A 22166-nucleotide genomic window follows, 5' to 3' on the forward strand; every position below is an offset into this window, starting at 1 on the left:
GCAGTGGGGAATGAAGGAGTTTTTAATGGCCATTCTGCATACTGACCGGGTGTGAATACACAATGTATTGTGTCTGCTTAATACTTAATTTCAGTGTAATATTTAAGTTCAATGTTTTAGTTGATTTGCTACTTTATCATTTGATATAGGCCCTGTTTAGTGGGTTTATGGGTTTATGGTTTCATTGTGGTTTTGGTTCTGCCTGTGATGTCAACTAATCAAGGACAGGACATACAGGTTTGCCTGATTAGGTTCCTTCAGCAGGGCAGGGCACTCCTAAGATGTACCACAACAGGTAAGATAGTTCTGCAGTGAATGGCATTTTTATAATATTTGGGGTGTTTATTGTTGTGGGTGCACATATCTGATTAAATAGTAATGGCCTTGGCCCAAGGTGGTTGGTGTGAAGTTTTATGTTTGTGTCAATAAATTTTTTCTCTGGCGCAATCTTGTGGTGAAAAATTTGACGACATCAATTCCGTTTGTCTCTGTGAGTCTGTGTGGCGCCTGTTATCACAAAGACAAGAGGCTGAACGACATGTTAGTGATGGACACACACTCACACTCTCACACACACACGCACATACAGACAGACACACAAACACATGCACACACACACAAACACACGCACAGGCACACACACACACCTTCAGTTTGAAGCAGGGGACCAACCAACAGCAGCTCAACGCAGTAAGACTTGTGTTTTCTAACAGCGTTAATGTTTCTGTGTTTGATCAGATTAATGAATTTTACTAGCAGAGGATGCTTCCAGATGTTTAAACTGTTGACTTTGTTAGTGATAATTAATGAGTGTTAAGGTGTTAACCTTCATTCTACCAACATATTTTACACACAGAGACTACCGACTGGGGACGCCAAGAACAAACTACTGTAAGAAACCACCATCATATCAAACTTTTAACTTATTTCTTCCCAAATTTATTCATTAGCTTTATTAGTTAAGTAATTAATGTCATCTGGAGAAAGAGAGATATCCGTTTTAGGAAAGTTGGTTTAGTTACAGTTAATTTGCATGTTTTGTGAAATAAAAACAGGCTGAGCACATGAGGAAATGTGTATCTTTCTCCTTCAAAATGACTGCAACAGTTCCCAGACCCTTTTGATACTGGCAAACCTTTTATCTATCTATCTATCTATATATATATATATATATATAGATAGATAGATAGATAGATAGATAGATAGATAGATATATAAATATTTATATATATATATATATATATATATATATATATATATATATATATATATATATATATATATATATATATATATGACTTCTGTGATGCCAGCCACTGCTCACTTAAAATGAACTAATTATTTAGTTAGTTTAGTGTCAGTGATGTGTATCGATGTATCAGAGTAGTTTAGTGTCTGTATCGATGTATCAGAGTAGTTTAGTGTCAGTGATCTGTATCAATGTATCAGAGTAGTTTAGTGTATGTATCGATGTATCAGAGTAGTTTAGTGTCAGTGATCTGTATCGATGTATCAGAGTAGTTTAGTGTCTGTGATCTGTATCAATGTATCAGAGTAGTTTAGTGTCTGTGATCTGTATCAATGTATCAGAGTAGTTTAGTGTCTGTGATCTATATCAATGTATCAGAGTAGTTTAGTGTCTGTGATCTGTATCAATGTATCAGAGTAGTTTAGTGTCTGTGATCTGTATCAATGTATCAGAGTAGTTTAGTGTCTGTGATCTGTATCAATGTATCAGAGTAGTTTAGTGTCTGTTTAGTGTCTGATCTGTATCAATGTATCAGAGTTTTAGTGTCTGTGATCTGTATCAATATCAGAGTAGTTTAGTGTCTGTATCGATGTATCAGAGTAGTTTAGTGTCTGTATCGATGTATCAGAGTAGTTTAGTGTCTGTGATCTGTATCGATTAGTATTAGTGTCTGTGAGTAGTTTATCAGTAGTTTAGTCTGTGATCTGTATCAATGTATCAGAGTAGTTTAGTGTCTGTGATCTGTATCAATGTATCAGAGTAGTTTAGTGTCTGTGATCTGTATCAATGTATCAGAGTAGTTTAGTGTCTGTGATCTGTATGTATCAGAGTAGTTTAGTGTCTGTGATCTGTATCGATGTATCAGAGTAGTTTAGTGTCTGTGATCTGTTTAGTGTCTGTGATCTATCAGAGTCAGAGTTTAGTGTCTGTGATCTGTATCGATGTATCAGAGTAGTTTAGTGTCAGTGATCTGTATCAATGTATCAGAGTAGTTTAGTGTCTGTGATCTGTATCGATGTATCAGAGTAGTTTAGTGTCAGTGATCTGTATCAATGTATCAGAGTAGTTTAGTGTCTGTGATCTGTATCGATGTATCAGAGTAGTTTAGTGTCTGTGATCTGTATCGATGTATCAGAGTAGTTTAGTGTCTGTGATCTGTATCGATGTATCAGAGTAGTTTAGTGTCTGTGATCTGTATCAATGTATCAGAGTAGTTTAGTGTCTGTGATCTGTATCGATCTGTATCATCTGTATCAATGTATCAGTTTTAGTGTCAGTGATCTGTATCAATGTATCAGAGTAGTTTAGTGTCAGTGATCTGTATCGATGTATCAGAGTAGTTTAGTGTCTGTGATCTGTATCGATGTATCAGAGTAGTTTAGTGTCAGTGATCTGTATCAATATATCTGGGTAGTTTAGTGTCTGTATTGATGTATTCACTGTTGTTTCTGCCAGGGCCTCTGCAAGCTGCCAAGGTTTTTGTAGCTGCCACTGCTTGTGGAACCACCTTGGTCCATTAAGAGTTTGCCAAAGCTTTCCCTGATAAAGGCCATGCTGTGGAAACCATGGTAGCACCGCTGTTTGTGACAGCTTTTGGTTCGGTGACAGCTGCCTCAGAAACTAGCCAGATGCTGCTGAAGCTTCTGCTATTTGTGGCATGTGCCCTGCCCCGGGTAAGATTCTGTGGTAAAATTACAGATCGTGGCACCTGCTTTGACTCTGACAGCTACCACTGTTCAGACCTGACATAATGTTGTTTGTGACTCAAGATAACACAGAGACTTCCACCATTTGTGGCCTGTGCTGTAACAGGCACCGCAAAACGTTTCAGTTACTGCTTTGTCTGCTTCTGTTTGTAGCTGCTGTTTGTAGCTGCTGTAGCCTCTGGCAGGATGCCACAGTAACTGCCGACACTTAAATGTCACGACAACTGCTGCTGGTGAGATGCCAGAAGCTGTCACTTTTTCAGGCCAAACAGTTGCTGCTGTTAATAGCAACTGTTACAGTTTGGGGGGTTAGGACTGAAACAGTGAATCCCAATGATTGATTGAGATTGATTGTAATGGTTTGTGACAGGAACATGCTGGTTCCTCTTGTTAGTATTTACCGGCAGGCTCATAAACCTGAATGAATTCAGCTGGCTGCCGTGTCAGTGGCCTCTGTAGGAGAGCATTAGTGACTTTAATTCACAATTTTCAACAGTTTATGTTAGAATAATGCAACCAAAACTCTTCTAACACATTCCAGATTGACTCTTTAAACCAACATATATCTGCCAACATTATTAATTAAAACGAGACTAACAACTGGAGCAATAAAATATAATAACTATAATAATACATTTTTATTATTATTTTAATATCCTATCTGTGAACAGTGGCAACGCCACCTCCCCATCCCGTGGTTTCTCTGTGTGGGTGAACCCTGTTGGTGTGATCTGGTGAAGTGAGAAGTAGTCCATGGGTCTGTGCTAGGTTTCGGTGATGCAGAGGAAGTCCAGTTTCTTGTCAGTGATGAATTCATTCAGGAAGAGAGTTTTTTTACTTAGTGATCGAGTGTTGAGCAAGGCTATTTACAGATGATGTTGTTTTGCGATTTGTTGGGAGTCCTGGGGGAGAGAACAGAGGTTGAGCAAATTGGCATGCTATAAATTGGTGTTGACGTGATGACGAAATACAGTTTGACCATAGTGAAGGGATGTAGTTTGTCAATTAGAAGTGGTATGTGAATAGGCAGCGAGAGTGTTTGTTTAAAGGATGAGGTGGTGACATATGAGGCCATAGGTGGGAGCTGGTGAGTGTGATCGAACTGGGAACGTGTAGCTCCTATGGAGCCATTTTGATGCTACCAAGCCATCACCTCCCGTTAGCATCCCATTGACTGAAATTTTGTGCAAATGTCCCCAACCACGACACACACCCACACATGTGTATTCTTGTTCAAAGACTTACCTTTTTCCTAACCTAAATCTAAACACCACAGATGTCACTACGGTTTATAATATTAATTTAAAAATGACGACATGCAAATAATTTTGGAGGTGTGTTCTAATATTAGTATATTATAGTCAGATAAAATAAGTATCCATTGTCTTCATTATTGGAATATAATGTGTGAATTAAAAAAAAAATTAAAGTTTAAAACGAGTGTGATAATTTTAAGATCAGTGAGGCCAAAAAAACCATTTAAAATAGTTTGTAAATGTACACTAAATGTAAATGAATACATAATAAGTTAACTATGAGGTGAAAAACTATATCGCATGATAATCATTGTTTTATGAGTATTTTGGGCTGAGTTAAATCACCATCAAATTTGACCAGCTAACACAAAAAATGTGTGCAGCTTTCTAACACATTACAAGGGTTATAGTCAGTGATCTCTTTATTTGCCTTTCTGAGCAGCTCGCTGTCATCACAGGTCCCAGCAGGCCTTGTTGTAATGGAATGTGGTGGCTGGTGAACAGAAAAAAAGAATGCCAGTTACACCTGTTCCTTTTCCTTGTGTCACCTGTTCCTTGTTTAAGCTGGTTACCCTGTGTATTTAGTGGCTGTGTTGTCTTTCTGTCTTGTCAGATTATTTTTTGCTGTTGTGTGCTCTCTTGGATTGTCGTTTGTTAGTTTCTCTGTTCATTCCCTGTTGTGTATTTTCTTGCTGTGTGGATTATTCTCTAAGTATGTGTTTGCCTATCTTTAATAAATTCCTTTGAACTGCATTTGGGTCCAAACTTCGCCTACATTCTGTGAAGCCCTGAAACTAACAGAGACACAGGGTCTTAAAAATAAAAGATAGCGATCTTTCAGCGTTTGCTGCAAGGTAAAAGTTTGGGCACTTGCAGGCAGGGGCTCCAAACTGGAGCCAGTGAGAAGGTCCACATTGGAATATATTTAGTTTGAAATGAGAATTTAAATAAAAAATGATAAAGTTGTTGACAAAACTCCTGAGAAGCTCCTTTGGTCCTTTAGCAGCAGAGACTTCAGTTCGTCTGATTGTCACGTAACAATACTTCATCAAATATCAGTTTCACCACATTGGTTGGGTTCAGAAAACAGAAATTAAACATGAGTACACATCTGCAGTGGGGTTAGAAGAAGAATGCCTTTATTTATCCCGTGAGGGGAAATTCACAATTTTCACTCGGTTAGTACACTTGCACACACATTGAACACAGGCCTGAATTACAAATATGCTCAGGACTTATACATGCTAAACACACTAATGGAGAGATGTCAGAGTGAGTTGAGGGTTCGGTGCCTTGCTCAAGAGCACCTTGGCCATGCCCAGGAGGTGAATTGGCACCTCTCCAGCTACCAGTCCACACTCCATACTTTGGTCTATACAGGGACTTGAACCATCTCATCACAAACTAAAATGAGTTCCTATTGTTTGTCCAGTCATCTGTGACGCTGGTAACAGAACAGACCCAAAAGCGAGATGTAGGGAAAACAAGTGTTTTTATTTGGGAAGGAAAAAGGAGGGAAACAACGAAGGGGCTGGGAAATAAAGGGGAAGCTGGGAGTGAGAAGCCCGGGGAGAGGCACTAGAGCTCTGGAAGCCGAGAGGGCAAAACAGGGTGGCAGGGGAAGAGGGACTCTGGGAAAGCAGGGAGACCAGGGGATGGGACCAGATGGTGAGGCCAGCTGACTGGGTACGGAGATGAGGTGATGATAACTGCGGAGGACAGACACAGAGAGAAGTTTGATACAGAACTGACAGGGTTTACCAGCAATGCTAAATCTAGGAAGAGCTGTAGCATGTATCACCAAGGAAGGCAGAAATAACAATCCAGCGAAGATGGTGACTGGATCTGGGGTTTAAATGCAGAGCTTGATTGGAGTAGATGACAAGCAGGTGATCGCGGCAGGAGGGGTGATGATGGAACCATGACCTTGGGCGTTTCCCAATCTGTGTTCTTCTATTGACTTGTGTTCTTGTGTCCCTGTGTAACGTCATCTCGTGTTGCCAAAGTACTGTCCCAATACACAAGTTCCCATTTCACCAAGAACGGTTAAAATTCCCGGATGTATTCTTGACACACCCATTTACCGAGGATACATCGGTTGGTAACTTGTATGAACTTCACAGCACCTGTATCCCAACATTCATTTCAGCATTCAATGATGGGTTGGATTTCCAGTACATAGACAGCCCAAAAACGGGACTATTTTAACAATTTTTGCCATCTTATTCATCACTAAATTCACTTCTGAGAACATTTTAAGCACGAAATGAAAAGTTTAAATTTCTAATATAGGCAGTCTTGCAAAAATCTTTGCCGAATTGACAATTTGCTCCAAAGTTTTCGGAGTTTTAGGAGCTCCATAAATTGACGCGGCCGCCAGCTTGCGCCTGTCGGGGCCACTAGCTCGGCGCTCGGGCAGTCACACTCGGAGACCCCGCCGTAGGACCCCGTTGATGGATCGTTTGTTTAAATATCACAACACATGTTCATCATAAGATTAACGAGAACCTGTGTTAACTGTCTTTTTGGAGTTAAACTCAACAAGCACACACATACACACAGCGCAGCAGGCAGAGGAGAGATATACCATAGATAGACTGTATATTATTAGTCTATGAGATATACCCGTTTCTTTTCGGGAGACTTATTAAATTATTATTAAATTTTATTAAATTATGCCATAAGCTATAGCCTACATTATATTTTGTATTTAGTTCATATTTTTGGTGTATTTGTTTTCTGATTTATTAGAAGTTGAGTTTCAGTCTGTATGATAAATGAACAGTTGTACATAAAGTGGTAACATGCTATGGCATGTTATGTAGACTAAAGGGGAGACACCAACCTTTATAATTTGAATTGCTAATTTCCATCTCCGTGGGCATATACAGTGCACTACAATAATATAGAAATGATAATTTCACATAACCCTAACCCTAACCCTAACACTAATAGGAACACATAGGACACGCCAGTGCATATGCCTATTTATTTTTTTAATTTAAACTGACTTAAACTTATACACCAATAATAGGGATCGCGTTCAACTCTTTTAAATAAGTAAAGGGTGTTTGAGCTAAACCATAAACAATAAAATTAAAGCTCAATTAGTTGTTTTTTTTCAATATTATTGCAATATTATTGCAATAGCATTATGAGGTTTTCTTGTGCGGAGATTGTTTTAATACAAAGTGGTTATATAGTTGTGGTTTATATATCTAGCTGTTATTTTGGAGCCCTGCAGGTAGCCTCTGTGCTGGGGGTGTTGAGCAATAACAGGAAGAAGGCATCGTCTCAAACTGTTAACAGTGTTTTCTGTGCTTGTGAACTTGCGAGTTAATTCTTCCAAGAACAACCAGCAAGAACGTTCTCCCCAAGAACACGAGTCCGTAGTTTGCATTCTTGGTATTGAGAAATGCCCCAGGTGTGTGTAGTCAGCTTGCAGTAGGAGGGGAAGGAGAAAAAAAAACCCAGAGGAAACGCAGAGAGAGCCAGAGCAACCAAGAAACTGACAGTGAGAGCAAAATAGGAACTAGAAAATAAAACAAACTCACAGCAAGCCGACCCCAACCATCACATCATCATCTTTGTTTTTATTCATTTAGATGTAAATGTAAAAAAATATAGCAATATAATTTACAAGATAATTTACAATATAGTAGAGTAGAGTTTTGAAGTTTGAAAGATGTGTTCACTGAAATAAAAAGTTGTATTTAAAACACAGCTGCTACTGCTCTTTATTAATGTATTATTTATTTTTTTCAATTCTTCATCATTGGTGTTGTTGGTCTGAAACTCGATTGACAGCAGAAAACGTGTGTGTGTGTGTGTGTGTGTGTGTGTGTGTGTGTGGGTGGGTGTTGCTGTATTTAGCTGCCTGAAGCCTAATATTTGTGGGAACCAGCAGAGTCACTAAGCTGACACACAATCTAAGAGAGACAGACAGACAGACAGAAAGACAGACAGATGAAGTTAATAAATGTGTTTATGTTGATGCTGTGATAACAGCTTCAGCCTGTAGGGGGCGCTACCTGCTGCATGTTTACAGCGAGTGATCATCTTAATAATCTGTAAAATGACTCGTACGAAAATCTCTGAAGAACTGATCAATGACAGAGTGATCAGTTTACTTTACCTGTAGAGTTCACTCCTGAAAATAACAACCATTGGTTCAATAAATGTTTTACTGATCCATCAATAACTTAATCAATTAACTAATCTAATTGACTTTTTATAATCACAGCCAAACACCTGCTGAAGGAGACAAGGAGAGGAGACAAGGAGAGGAGACAAGGAGAGGTTAGTGGTTGATCAGAGGGAGGTGAGGAGGGGCTGAAAGAAAATCATGTAGGAACACATAGAGGAATGAATTGTGAAGTGTGTGTGTGTGTGTGTGTGTGTGTGTGTGTGTGTGTGTGTGTGTGTGTGTGTGTGTGTGTGTGACTGCAACTTTACACCAGAGGCTAAACTGATAACTCCTAACAGCTGCAGCAGCCATGGCAACGCAAGGGTGGGGTGAACCCTGGCAACGGTGAAGACACAAGAGACAAGTGTGTGTGTGTGTGTGTTTGTGTGTGTGTGTGTGTGTGTGTGTGTGTTTTTTGAGCAGCTCTGCGTCTGATTTTATCCTTAAGAAGCCTCACTATTGTCCAATTTTAGACCGGTCTCTCATCGGCAGTTTCTTTCTAAGGTTTTTGAAAAAGATGTTTTAATACAGTAACAAGCCTTTTTACATCTTACAACTCTTTGAAAGCGTCCAGTCTGGTTTCAGATTGCGTCCCAGCACTGTTAAGAGTCTTTAGACACCGGTGCTGTGCAGGTTTCTATTGGACATCACAGCAGCTTTTGAAACGCTGGACCATGCTGTGCTCTCTCACCTTCATCATCGGGCATCCGAGGCTCGGCATTGAAATGGTTTAGCTCCTATTTGGTCAACAGGAGCTTCTCTGTAATGATCGGTGACCTCTTCTCTCTCTTGTGTGGTACTACAGGGATCCATTCATGGCCCCATCCTCTTCTCCTTATTTATGTTGCCTTTAGGGGTGATTATAGACCGGTACAACTTGTTGTTTCATTGTTATGCAGATGATTTGCAAAAGTATCTGCCTATGAAGCTAAAGGGCAGTCACTCGTATCTCTCTGCTTAATTGTCAATGATATTAAGCTGAGGCAATCACAAAACCATAGGTTAGAACCAAGTGTATTATCTTTGGTACACACTCCGGTAGTGAGCTTGGGTGCCCTGGTTTGTACGTTAAGCCAGCTGTTAAGGTTCAGTTAACTAGTGAACAGCCCATCTGATTGAGAGTTTTCATTGTTAGCTTGTTGTCTGTGGACAGTAAACCTGTCTTTCAGTGTCAGGTAACTTTAACTCTCCTCTTCCTCTCGCTGCAGGAAGGCGGTTGCTAGGAGACGGTGGAGTTGGAGCGGCACTGCATGATGCCAGCATGGCGCCTGTACTACCCCCTGTTGGTTCAGAGATCTTCAGACGCTTCACGCCAGCCTCGCTGGAGGAAATCCAACGGCGACAGGAAGTGGAGGAGAAGGAGCGCCAGAGGAGGAAAGAGAAGAACATCGAGGTACAATCACAGGAATCAACAACTGTTACAACCAGCGAGAAGGACAATAGGATAATATAAGAAGAGATATATTGTTATTTTTCCAAAATAAATTTGTCTTAGACACATACACAAACTGTGTCTGCTGTTGAGGGAATACAACACAACATAGTGAATTGAATTGAATTGAAAAACTTTATTGAACAACAATCAATAATAGGTTTTCAAAAGGATAAAAACACAATAAAGCCCAAAGGCTTGTTTCCATTGTGGTCCCTTAAGATGGAAGGGGAGTAACACCACATGGACTAAAAACATTGAGGACAAAGGGGAAAGGGGTCAACTAAATAATCAAAACAAACAAGTAAAACAGATCTAAAACACAATAAAAAAGGGCTAGACTCCCAGATAGACATGCAGACACACAAACAGACAATACAGTACAGACAACAGTACAATATTCATATTACTAATACTTCAAGGATCTTTTGATTTTGTTTAAGGGTTTGATAACCATTTTTTTTATTGAAGATTTAAAATGAAAGTAGGAGGAGCTCAACAATTTAAACTTGGAAGGTAAACCATTCCACAAGACAGCTGCCGAGTATAGGAAAGAGTACTTTCCCATACAGCTCTTAAAACGGCAGGGCCTGTAATCTGTGGAACTCCCCCTGGTGGAATAGCTGTGCGTGTCACTAATTTAAAAAAGTAATTACATAAATACTTGGGTACCAGGTTATTTCTTATCTTATAAACTAAACACAGTTTAATCCTCATGTCCTCCTCAAAAAAAATAACACTGCTCACCTTCGTGGCAAAAATGTACACACACACAAAAACTGCTATTAAATCATCATATATCAATATTTTTTTCTGCTTTTTTTTCATAAATCACTTAAACAACTTCTAACTTGCTCAAGTGGTGGTGATTAGAGTCTTGGATATGTCAAAGATAAGCAACAAAACTGATTTGATTGCATTAGTATTTTTTATGTAGTTCCAGATACTCCCTCTGGACACCTTCGTGGACAAAAATGCCTCATTGACTTCCATTCCACCAACACATATATTTATCTCACTGCCTTTACATTATAAAACCATGCATTCTGTAATGTCAGCATTTCATTTTGAACAAAAGTGGTCATATTTGACATTTTTACAGTATTCCACCAGAATCAACCATTTTGCCCTTGTAGGCCGATGCATGAAATCCTTGTATTTTTTCCAGTTATATTATGGAGCTGTGTGTGTGTGTGTGTTTCCGTGTGTGTGTGTGTGTGTGTGTGTGTGTGTGTGTGTGTGAGTGAGAATTTGTGTAAATCAGTAAGCAAGCACTGATCATTTTAGGGCTGAAAAAAGGCATCTTTTGAAGGATGCATTTCATGTGTCTTTGAAGACGTGCTTGAATAAAAACATTGTCTCCTGCATTTGCTGTAAACTGGCGCTTATCATTTCAAATGGTTTGTGGGACATGGTGGCCCTGAAGACTGGTCTCCCACTATGGACATCCCACAGGCTCCGGGTGGATTCCCTTTTGGACCGGTACACACCTGTGAAGTCTCATGTATGTTCGACTCTCTTGAGCATCCACATCACTCCATCCTGAGATTGAACACCTCCCGTGTAGGTTTGTCATTTCCTGAATCAGCTGCATCACGTCAGGAGTGAAGAAAAGGTGGAAAGAGGATGCCACATCATGGAATCTTGATATGGCATATCTAGTGGGCTCTGGCATCATGCCGGTCGGTGCTTGAATTTTGCACAGCGTCTCAGTATTAGATGGAGATCAGACTTGCCAATTCTTCACTGTCCATTCAATGTTAGGATGGACAGAATCTTCAGTGTCCTCTCCACTTTCAAAGGAAGGGTTAGAGGCACTCACAGAATTGGAGGACACCAGTGACCATTTTGTGTCAGACTCCCGAAACTTGTGTCATCTTTAGATGAGTCCTGCAGTTCGCTGGAAGATAAAGGCTTCTTCTCTTTGCTCCAGGTCTTTCTCCTTCTCTAGAGCCAGGTGCATGAACACACTAATAGTTGGTTTTCTTTACAACAAATGCAGGAGACAGTGTTTTTATTCAAGCACATCTTCAAAGACAAATGAAATGCATCCTTCAAAAGAAGCCCTTTTTTCACCCAGATTTACACAAACTCTCTCACACACACACACACACACACACACACACACACACACACACACACACACACACACACACACACACACACACAGCTCCAAAATATAACTGGCAAAAGTAAGGTGCGCTTTTTTCACCCCTAAAATTATCAGCGCTTGTTTACAGATTTACACAAACTCTCTCTCACACTCAGACACGCATGCACACGCGCACACACACACACACACACTTACATACATACGCACGCATGCACGCACGCACGCACGCACACAGCTCCATAATATAACTGGAAGAAATACAAGGATTTCATGCATCGGCCAACAAGGGCAAAATGGTTGATTCTGGTGGATTACTGTAAAAATGTCAAATATGACCACTTTTGTTCAAAATGAAATGCTGACATTACGGAATGCATGGTTTTATAATGTAAAGGCAGTGAGATACAAAATATGTGGTTATAATGGAAGTCAATGAGGCATTTTTGTCCATGAAGGTGTCCAGAGGGAGTATCTGGAACTACATAAAAAATACTAATGCAATCAAATCAGTTTGACATAGCCAAGCCTCTAATCCCCACCAAAGACCCTTCCCCATCCATATTCATTATATGGAAAAAATATCTTTTTTTGTGTTTTTTTGTAATAAATAATGTAATACTTCAAATAAATAAACTGGCATTTAAAGGGTTAAAATCTTGAAAAGGATTGAATGTTTGGTATTTTTGAACAAATTAGAAGTTGTTTAAGTGATTTATGAAAAACAAGCAGAAATAAATATTGATATATGATGATTTAATATCAGTTTTTTGGACATGTACATTTTTGTCACAAAGGTGTCCAAAGGGAGTATCTGGCATGTAATGTATCATGTAAAAAGTACTAATGCAATCAAATTAATTTTGTTCATAATCTTTGACATATCCAAGCCTCTAATCCCCACCAAAGCCCCATCTCCATATTATTCATTATATGGAAAAGACATTTTTTTTTCTGTTGTTTTTTTTATAAATAATGACATACTTCAAATAAATAAAATGGCATTTATAATAAGGATAAACTCCTGAAAATGATTGAATGTTTGGTGGTTTTGATTATGAAAAGAAACAGAAAACAATATTGATATATGATGATTTAATAGCAGTTTTTGCGTTTCAATCTTTGCCACAAAGGTGTCCAGAGGGTACAAAATGAATCATTTAAATATAAAAAACATGTAAGACTAATAAACACTGGATTTAGAAATTTTGACTAAAAAGAAAGGTTCCTACAAAATGTCATGCCATAAGAAGTAACACAGCAAAAATTATCACTAAATGAATAAAAAACTTGAGAAAAATGTACAAAAATGTCCAAAGAGGGCATGAGGGTTAAGTTGGGAAACTCGCTCCTCCACTATGAGCCACCTAAGACTGGAGAAATGGTCAGGGAGAAGAAGCGTTCTAGGATGGAGTTTGAGGACCACTCTGATCAGTTTATTTTGACAGATCTGTAGCTTGTGTTTGAGGCTTTTAGTAGCATCAGCCAGGATTTTCAAGGTGTTACTATCTAGGAGGCTGGATATTCTTGCCAGGAACGTAGTCCTTTGGCTTACCTTTGAGATAATGTTTCGGGCCATAAACTCCCCAGATAATTTGTTGTCCAGTATGTAGCCCAAGTAAGTGACCGCTTCCTTGGCCTAATTTCCACATCACCTACGACTACCTTAAACCCCATTGCCTTTTTTAGTTTAACTCTGGACCCAAAAAGAATTGACTCTGTTTTACCAAAGTGGAGAGACAGCTTGTTGTCTGTTAACCAAGCACTGAGGTAAGGGTTAGGGTTAGGGGAGCTCTAAACTAAGCAACCTTTAACCCTCTGATTTCTCTTTAGGAGAGACTAAAATAGCTGAATCATCTGCAAATAAAAACAAATTACAATTTATGGCAGATAGCATGTCATTAACATATAACAAAAAAAGAGAGGACCCAAAATGCTCCACTGGGGAACTCCACATTAATTTAAGTAGTCAGGACAAAGTCCCTTCCACATCTACCACCTTTTCTCTGCCAACCAGGTATGACTTCACCCACTGCAGAGATGTACGAGAAAATCCCAGAGCTTTGAGTTTGTTCAAAAGGATATCATGATGAACTGTATCAAAGGCCTTTTAAAGGTCTATTAACACCATGCCACAAAAGTTCCCCTAATCTACCTCTTTCCTAATAAAATCTGAAAGATAAAGCAGACAGGTATCAGTGGAATGGGTTTTTCTAAAGCATGATTGAAAGTCAAATAAAAGGTTCTGCTCTGCTAAATAACGATCTATTTGCTCATAAATGATGCTTTCAACAATTTTTGATATTGAACACAGGATAGATACAGGGCGGAAATTTCCAGGATCAGATTTGGGCTCCTTTTTATATAAAGGTATCACTCTTGCCACCTTAAATTTATTTGGAAAATGGTTATTTTCAATGGATAAATGAATGAGATAGGTTATGACAGGAGTGATTATTTCAGCAGCATCTCTTAGAAATCTGGGAGGGGTGTTGTCAAAACCAGTAACCTTGAAAGGATTCAGACCTTTGAGTTTTTGTAGTACCAGCTCCTCTGTTACTTGTTTGAAATAAAAGGTGTTTGTCTGGACTCCCTTTTCTTCATAAAATGTATGCACCCTCTGTGGATCACTAAAAACACCAGAAGTAGATGGAAGCTTCTGCACCAGATTTCTTGCAATTGTTGTGAAGAAATTATTAAAAGTATCTGCCACCAAGTTTTTATCATACAATATGGACCCATTAATATCTAGGCCTATTTTACCTTGTTTTTGCTTAGGCCTAAGAGTTGCCCACAATTTCTTCCATCCATCCATCTTCGTCCGCTTATCTGGTATCGGGTCGCGGGGGAGCAGCTCCAGCAGGGGACCCCAAACTTCCCTTTCCCGAGCAACATTAACCAGCTCCGACTGAGGGATCCCGAGGCGTTCCCAGGCCAGGTTGGAGATATAATCCCTCCACCTAGTCCTGGGTCTTCCCCGAGGCCTCCTCCCAGCTGGACGTGCCTGGAACACCTCCCTAGGGTGGCGCCCAGGGGGCATCCTTACCAGATGCCCGAACTACCTCAACTGGCTCCTTTCGACGCAAAGGAGCAGCGGCTCTACTCCGAGCTCCTCACGGATGAGTGAGCTTCTCACCCTATCTCTAAAGGAGATACCAGCCACCCTCCTGAGGAAACCCATTTCGGCCGCTTGTACCCTGGATCTCGTTCTTTCGGTCATGACCCAGCCTTCATGACCATAGGTGAGGGTAGGAACGAAAACTGACCGGTAGATCGAGAGCTTTGCCTTCTGGCTCAGCTCTCATTTCGTCACACGGTGCGATAAATTGAATGTAATACCGCACCCGCTGCGCCAATTCTCCGACCAATCTCCCGCTCCATTGTCCCCTCACTCGCGAACAAAACCCCAAGGTACTTGAACTCCTTCACTTGGGGTAAGGACTCATTCCCTACCTGGAGTAGGCACTCCATCGGTTTCCTGCTGAGAACCATGGCCTCAGATTTAGAGGTGCTGATCCTCATCCCAACTGCTTCACACTCAGCTGCAAACTGATCTAGTGAGTGCTGAAGGTCACAGGCCAATGATGCCATCAGGACCACATCATCTGCAAAGAGCAGCGATGAGATCCCCAGCCCACCGAACTGCAACCCCTCTCCACCCCGACTACGCCTTGATATCCTGTCCATAAATGTTACAAACAGGATTGGTGACAAAGCGCAGCAATGGCGGAGGCCAACCCTCACCTGAAACGAGTCCGACTTACTGCCGGGAACCCAGACACAGCTCTCGCTTTGGTTGTACAGAGATTGGATGGCCCTGAGAAGAGACCCCCTCACCCCATACTCCCGCAGCACCTCCCACAGTATCTCCCGGGGGACCTGGTCATATGTCTTTTCCAGATCCACAAAACACATGTAGACCGGTTGGGCATACTCCCAGGCTCCCTCCAGGATCCTTACTTACAGGAACCCTCCTTTCCAGCACCTTCGAATAGACTTTACCAGGGAGGCTGAGAAGTGTGATACCCCTGTAATTGGCACACACCCTCTAGTCCCCCTTTTTAAAAAGGGGAACCACCACCCCAGTCTGCCACTCCTTTGGCACCGTACCAGACTTCCACGCAATGTTGAAGAGGTGTGTCAACCAGGACAGCCCCTCCACACCCAGAGCCTTGAGCATTTCTGGACGGATCTCATCAATCCCTGGGGCTTTGCCACTGTGGAGTTGTTTGACTACATCAGTGACCTCCGCCTGGGAAATTGACAATGATCCCCCATCATCCTCCAGCTCTGCCTCTAACATAGAGGGCGTATTAGTCGGAGTCAGGAGTTCCTCAAAGTGCTCCTTCCACCGCCCTATTACCTCCTCAGTTGAGGTCAACAGTGTCCCATCCTTACTGTACACAGCTTGGATGGTTCACCGCTTACCCCTCCTGAGGTGGCGAACAGTTTTCCAGAAGCACCTTGGTGCCGACCGAAAGTCCTTCTCCAAACATCTCCCACACCTGCTGCTTTGCCTCTTTCACGGCAGAGGCTGCAGCCCTTCAGGCCCTTCGGTACCCTGCAACCGCCTCCGGAGTCCTCTGGGATAACATATCCCGGAAAGACTCCTTCTTCAGTCGGACGGCTTCCCTGACCACCATTGTCCACCACGGTGTTCATGGGTTACCGCCCCTTGAGGCACCTAAGACCCTAAGACCACAGCTCCTCGCCGCAGCTTCAGCAAGGGAAACTTTGAACATTGTCCATTCGGGTTCAATGCCCCCAGCCTCCACAGGGATGTACGAAAAGCTCCGCCGGAGGTGTGAGTTGAAAGTCTGTCGGACAGGGGCCTCCTCTAGACGTTCCTAATTTACCCGCACTACCTGTTTGGGCTTACCAGGTCTGTCCAGAGTCTTCCCCAACCCCCTGACCCAACTCACCAACAGATGGTGATCAGTTGAAAGTTCCGCCCCTCTCTTCACCCGAGTGTCCAAAACACATGGCCTCAGATCAGATGAAACGATTATAAAATCGATCATTGACCTTTGGCCTAGGGTGCTCTGGTACCAAGTACACTTATGAGCATCCCTATGTTCGAACATGGTGTTTGTTATAGACAATCCATGACTAGCACAGAAGTCCAACAACAAACAACCACTCTGGTTTAGATCAGGGAAGCTGTTCCTCCCAATCACGTCTCTCCATGTGTCTCCATCATTGCCCACGTGCGCGTTGAAGTCCCCCAGCAGAACAATGCAGTCCCCCACTGGAGTCCGATGCAGGACTCCAGTCAAGGTCTCCAAGAAGGCCGAATACTCCGAACTCCTGTTTGGTGCATATGCACAAACAACAGTCAGAGTTGTCCCCCCCGCAACCCGCAGGCGTAGGGAGGCGACCCTCTCGTCCACCGGGGTAAACTCCAACGTAGCGGCGCTTAGCCGGGGGCTTGTGAGTATCCCCACACCCGCCCGGCGCTTCACACCCTGGGCAACTCCGGAGAAGAAAAGAGTCCAACCCCTATCCAGGAGTATGGTTCCAGAACCGAGACTATGCGTAGAGGTAAGCCCCACCAGATCTAACCGGTAGCGCTCCACCTCCCGCACCAGTTTCGGCTCCTTCCCCCACAGAGGTGACGTTCCACGTCCCCAGAGCCAGCGTCTGCTGCCCGGGTCTGGTCCGTCGAGGCCCCTGACCTTCACTGCCACCCGTGTGACAATGCAACCGACCCCAGCTGTTCCTCCCACAGGTGGTGGGCCCATGGGCTGGAGAGATGGGAGCCACGTAGCTTTTTCGGGCTGTGCCCGGCCGGGCTCCGTGGTAAACCCGGCCACCAGGCGCTCGCCGACGAGCCCGCCTTCTGGGCATGGCTCCAGACGGGGGCCCCGGGCTTCCTCCGGGCAGGGTCACTCCATCTCTACCTCGTTTATTCCCAAAATTTCTTGGGATCTTTTTAATGCTCCTCAATTTTAGACGTAAAAAAATCCTTTTTTGCCTCATCCACCATTCGCTGTACCTTATTTCTAAGTATTTTATATTCATTAAAAAGAGCAAGCAGTTTAGTTCTCTTAAACTCACTTACAATTTTATTCCTCAAGTAAATGGTATCCATAATTTATCATTGTTTCCAAGGCTGAGATCTCTGTTTAATCCTGGTCTCTTTTAATGGGGCTATCTTGTCAAGTTCTTTCAAGGAAATAGATTGAAAGCGATCCAATGCTACATCAACATCACATATGTTGGTAATTTCCAACAATAGCAGTTTGGCTATGTTCATTTATTCTGGTTGGAACACTAATTAATTGAAGTAGAAGAAGATTTTATTTATTTATATTAGGACAATGCACATTAATCAACATTTCTGTACATGCACCAGTGTTAGCCAGCTAATTTTCAACTGTAGTCCTAGTTGCTTGCATGTCTTTATGGTGGGAAGAAACCAGAGCACCCGGAGGAAACCCACGCAAGCACAGGGAGAACATGCAAACTCATGCAAACCCTGGGACAACCTGGGTTCGAACCCAGAACCTTCTTGCTGTGAGGCAGAAGTGCTAACCACCAAGCCACCGTGCTGCCGGGGATTGGGTTAGACCATGCATTTTCAGGAAATCACTGCGGCCCTTCTGTATTAAAAGCATCAATATTATTATCTGCCATTAAGATGACTTCCCTGTTTAAAAAATCATGGCAACCTGCACATACACATTCCAAGGTTTGGATGAAGTCATTCTGATTTGGAGGTCTATAAACAACACCAAACAGTAGGCTATTGGTTTGCTTTTTGGAAGTAAAATATCAATCCATACCGCTTTGAGGTTAACATCCAAGTTCTTATCTTAATTTAAATCAATATCCAACCTCACAAATATGCATGTCCCTCCCCCTTGTCTATTCCGGTCTTTGCAAACAATAACAAAGTTTTCAATTTTGACTTCGGAGTCAGCGATATGAGAATCTAACCATGTCTCTGAGAAACATAGTATGCTTGCCTTGATTTTCCTGGCCAGCTCACGTACCTCCGTGATCTTTGGCAGTAAGATGCGAATGTTTAAATGAAAATAGTGCAAACCCTTTGATGCAAAAACGGATATCTGCTCCTCAGTGAAGTCCAACGTGTTACTTATCACTAAAGTAGCCTTGGGCAATGATTTAGTAGCCAACACTACTGGTGTCTCCAGCAACACATCAGTGCGTGTCAGCCTACTCGCCTCCCCCGGGTAGCAGCCCCGTCAGTGTCTCCACCGGTGTTGTATGTCCTCCAGGCGCCCGTCCTCGTCCCCTCCAGCACCTGTTGTCCGCTGGCGTTTGGTATTGCAGCCTCAGCGGCACACTGCGGCTTCCTTCTCGTCCGCCTCGGCACCCGGTATCCGCTGGCTCTTGAGTTTACAACCGCCTTCATACCAAATAGCTCCCGCTGCGTCTGCCGCAGCTGCCAGTGTCCGCCAGCACCATCGCAGGACACGCCAGACGGCCCAGCCACATCCACTAGATCCATAGACAGCCTGCCCTCCAGGTTCACGTCCGCGTCTGCAGCAAGCTGCAGGCGGCTCATCGCTTCCTCGTTTATTGCCTTTGTGGGAAGGCCGGCTAAATTCACCTTTCCTCTGAGTGCAGTTACAGGACCAGGGCATTGGTGTATATCGCCAGATAACAATAAACAGAGTGAGATTAACAACCTTTTGTTATTTTGGTGTTTGCTGACAGCCCAGGATTTATACTTTGGTCCAGTGTGTAGAAACTTAGCCCAAACGCAAGTATGTATTACACTCCTTCCAAAGCCGAAATGTTTGTAGCTGGTGCCTGCTGTTTTTGAACTTCTACCGATCTGGATTTCAAATCCTTGGCATTGGGAGGAAATATTCTTCCTGTTCAGATAAACTTCAAGGCTTTCAGTTGGATTTACACATAGGCTTGACAGTAAAGCATAAAATAGGAGAGCAGCAAGCACACCTGTCTCACCAGTCTGCTAAATTATGCAGATTTTCATTTACGATCACCACTGAAAACTATAAAAAATGTAGATAGTGCAGATTGTGTTTGGGTGTGATAATAAGCAACATACTAGTTGTTAAGTTTTATAAGCCATGTGGTGTACACACCGCTTTCACTGCAAAAATTCAGCTGTGTCACTGTCTCTCTGACTAACTGTCTCTCTGACTGTCTGTCTCTCCGACTGTCTATCTGTCTGTCTCTCTGACTGTCTCTCTGTCTGTCTCTTGAAGAAGTAAATTTGAAGTGTCCGCAGTTCAAGGCCAGATAAGCCGCGCGGACTCCACCGCTTGCTGCGACCGCTCTATGCTCCTCGTTTCTCGCTTTAGGTGCAAGTTTTAAGAGTTATAAAAGAGTTACCCAGCAGTCAAGGGAATCAGATTAGAAAAAGAGCTTTAATGTGCACGAAAGAAAATCAACACACAAGAAAGCCCGAGCAAGTACCGGTAAGCTTGCTAAAGATTCCTTTGTCTAACTCCACTTTTTATCGTAAAAAGAGAGATCCTCCCCCTTCCAAATGCTCCAATGACCACCTTCAGAATATGCGTCTAAAGCTTCAATTGGCTACTTTCGAAGCTTAAGACCACCTCTTCTAGGGATTTTCCACTGTATGAAGTCATTTTGCTGATCTTGCAGTTTTGAGTGAACTTTTCACCGGGTAGACTATCCGCAACTAGCGCAACTGCTTCAATGGTATATCATCATGGCTAGTAGCGACTGTATCGCAGCCGCAGCAGGGGTTCTGTGGTACTGAGGGTATATGGAGGGAGAAGATCTTTCCTTATTTTCAAAGCAGAATACATGTCATCTCTTATTCAGTATCATACTAATTGTACATTATATATTTTATACCAGATTTTATCACATTTTGCCACAACATTCCCTCCTTTGTGACTATAGAGTCACATTTCCTAGATAAAATCTGTCCTATTGACGGGTTCATTACCACAGTATACCCACTTGGTGTTTTGTACTACAGTGGCTGTTTCATGATTACCAAACATTAACAAAAGAGAGTTTCATCAACAGATGTTAATTCCTGGCATAATCCACACCTCTTTTTTTTTTTTTTTTTGCCGTCCGCCATTGTCATAGTTATCATTCTGACATCATCCCTACCTGCATAATCCAATCTAGCACTTACTTTTCCCTCCAGCACTTACTTTTTCCTCTACTCGTTCTTCCTTCTCTTTTATTACTTTATTTAATAAAAACATAGTAATTTAGCATTCTTGTTTCACTTTCTTTCCATACGTTCACTTTCCTCTCCTGATCCTTTTCATCTTATCCTTTCATATACCTGCCTTACTGTTCCACTCTCATTAACCAAAACCGTTTGCTTCTTTATCTACCTTCTTTTTAACTCACTTTATGGTTTTTTGGCATTTACTAGTCATGGGCTGTCAGTGATACTGTTTGTTTCGTTTTTACTATATCAGTCCGTCCTGACAGGTGTTATGACTCAAAACAGTTGTGCTATATTACCCGCAATTAGTGCTCTATTTGATTTTGTTTTTAATCCAAAAATCTACCGATTAAATACAGTTCACAATTGCTCAGTTGCGTATTCTTCACCGCACAACTTTTTAGATTTTTCCAAAACAGAATGTGTGTGTGTGTGTGTGTGTGTGTGTGTGTGTGTGTGTGTGTGTGTGTGTGTGTGTATGTGTGTGGTTTGAGGATGATATATGAGTGTGTGTATGTGTGTGTGTGTGTGTGTGTGCAAGATAGATACAATGTGTGTGTGTGTGTGTGTGTGTGTGTGTGTGTGTGTGTGGGGGTATATGTATGATATATGTGTTTGAATGTGTGTATGTGTAGGGATGAAAAATATGTGTGTGTTATTGTGTGTGTGTGTGTGTGTGTGTGTGTGTGTGTGTGTGTGTGTGGGAGGGATGTGTGTGTGTGTGTGTGTGTGTGTGTGTGTATGATGTGTTTTTGAATGTGTGTGTGTGGGGGGGGTGAAAATGTGTGTGCGTTGTTTGTGTAAAAGAGAGAGAGTTGTAAGTGTAAGTGTGAGTATGTGTGTGTAAAAAATTGTGTGTGTGTGTGTGTGTGAGAGAGAGAGAGAGAGAGAGAGAGAGAGAGAGAGAGAGAGAGAGAGAAAGAGAGACAGAGTGAGAGATGTGAATGTGGGTGTATATATGATATATGTCTTTGGGTGTGTGTGTGGGGATGTAAATGTGTGTGTGCGCTGTTAAATACTTGTGTGTGGGTGTGTGTGTGTGAAGGGAAAATGTGTGTGAGACAGAGAGAGAG

At 42.1% G+C, this 22166-nt stretch overlaps 1 protein-coding gene across 1 annotated transcript in view; it reads left to right on the plus strand.

Moving 5' to 3' along the window:
- Positions 1 to 223: 223 nt before the first annotated feature.
- Positions 224 to 22166, plus strand: part of scn4ab (sodium channel, voltage-gated, type IV, alpha, b) — a 94128-nt gene continuing 72185 nt past the window's right edge. Inside the window, 3 exon segments of the mRNA XM_028599566.1 lie at positions 224 to 295; positions 8455 to 8510; positions 9606 to 9790. Of these exon segments, the coding sequence (XP_028455367.1) occupies positions 282 to 295; positions 8455 to 8510; positions 9606 to 9790 (255 nt within the window). The 5' untranslated portion in view covers positions 224 to 281.

Source organism: Perca flavescens, chromosome 15 (assembly GCF_004354835.1).
Source record: "Perca flavescens isolate YP-PL-M2 chromosome 15, PFLA_1.0, whole genome shotgun sequence".
Classification (NCBI taxonomy): Eukaryota; Metazoa; Chordata; class Actinopteri; order Perciformes; family Percidae; genus Perca; species Perca flavescens.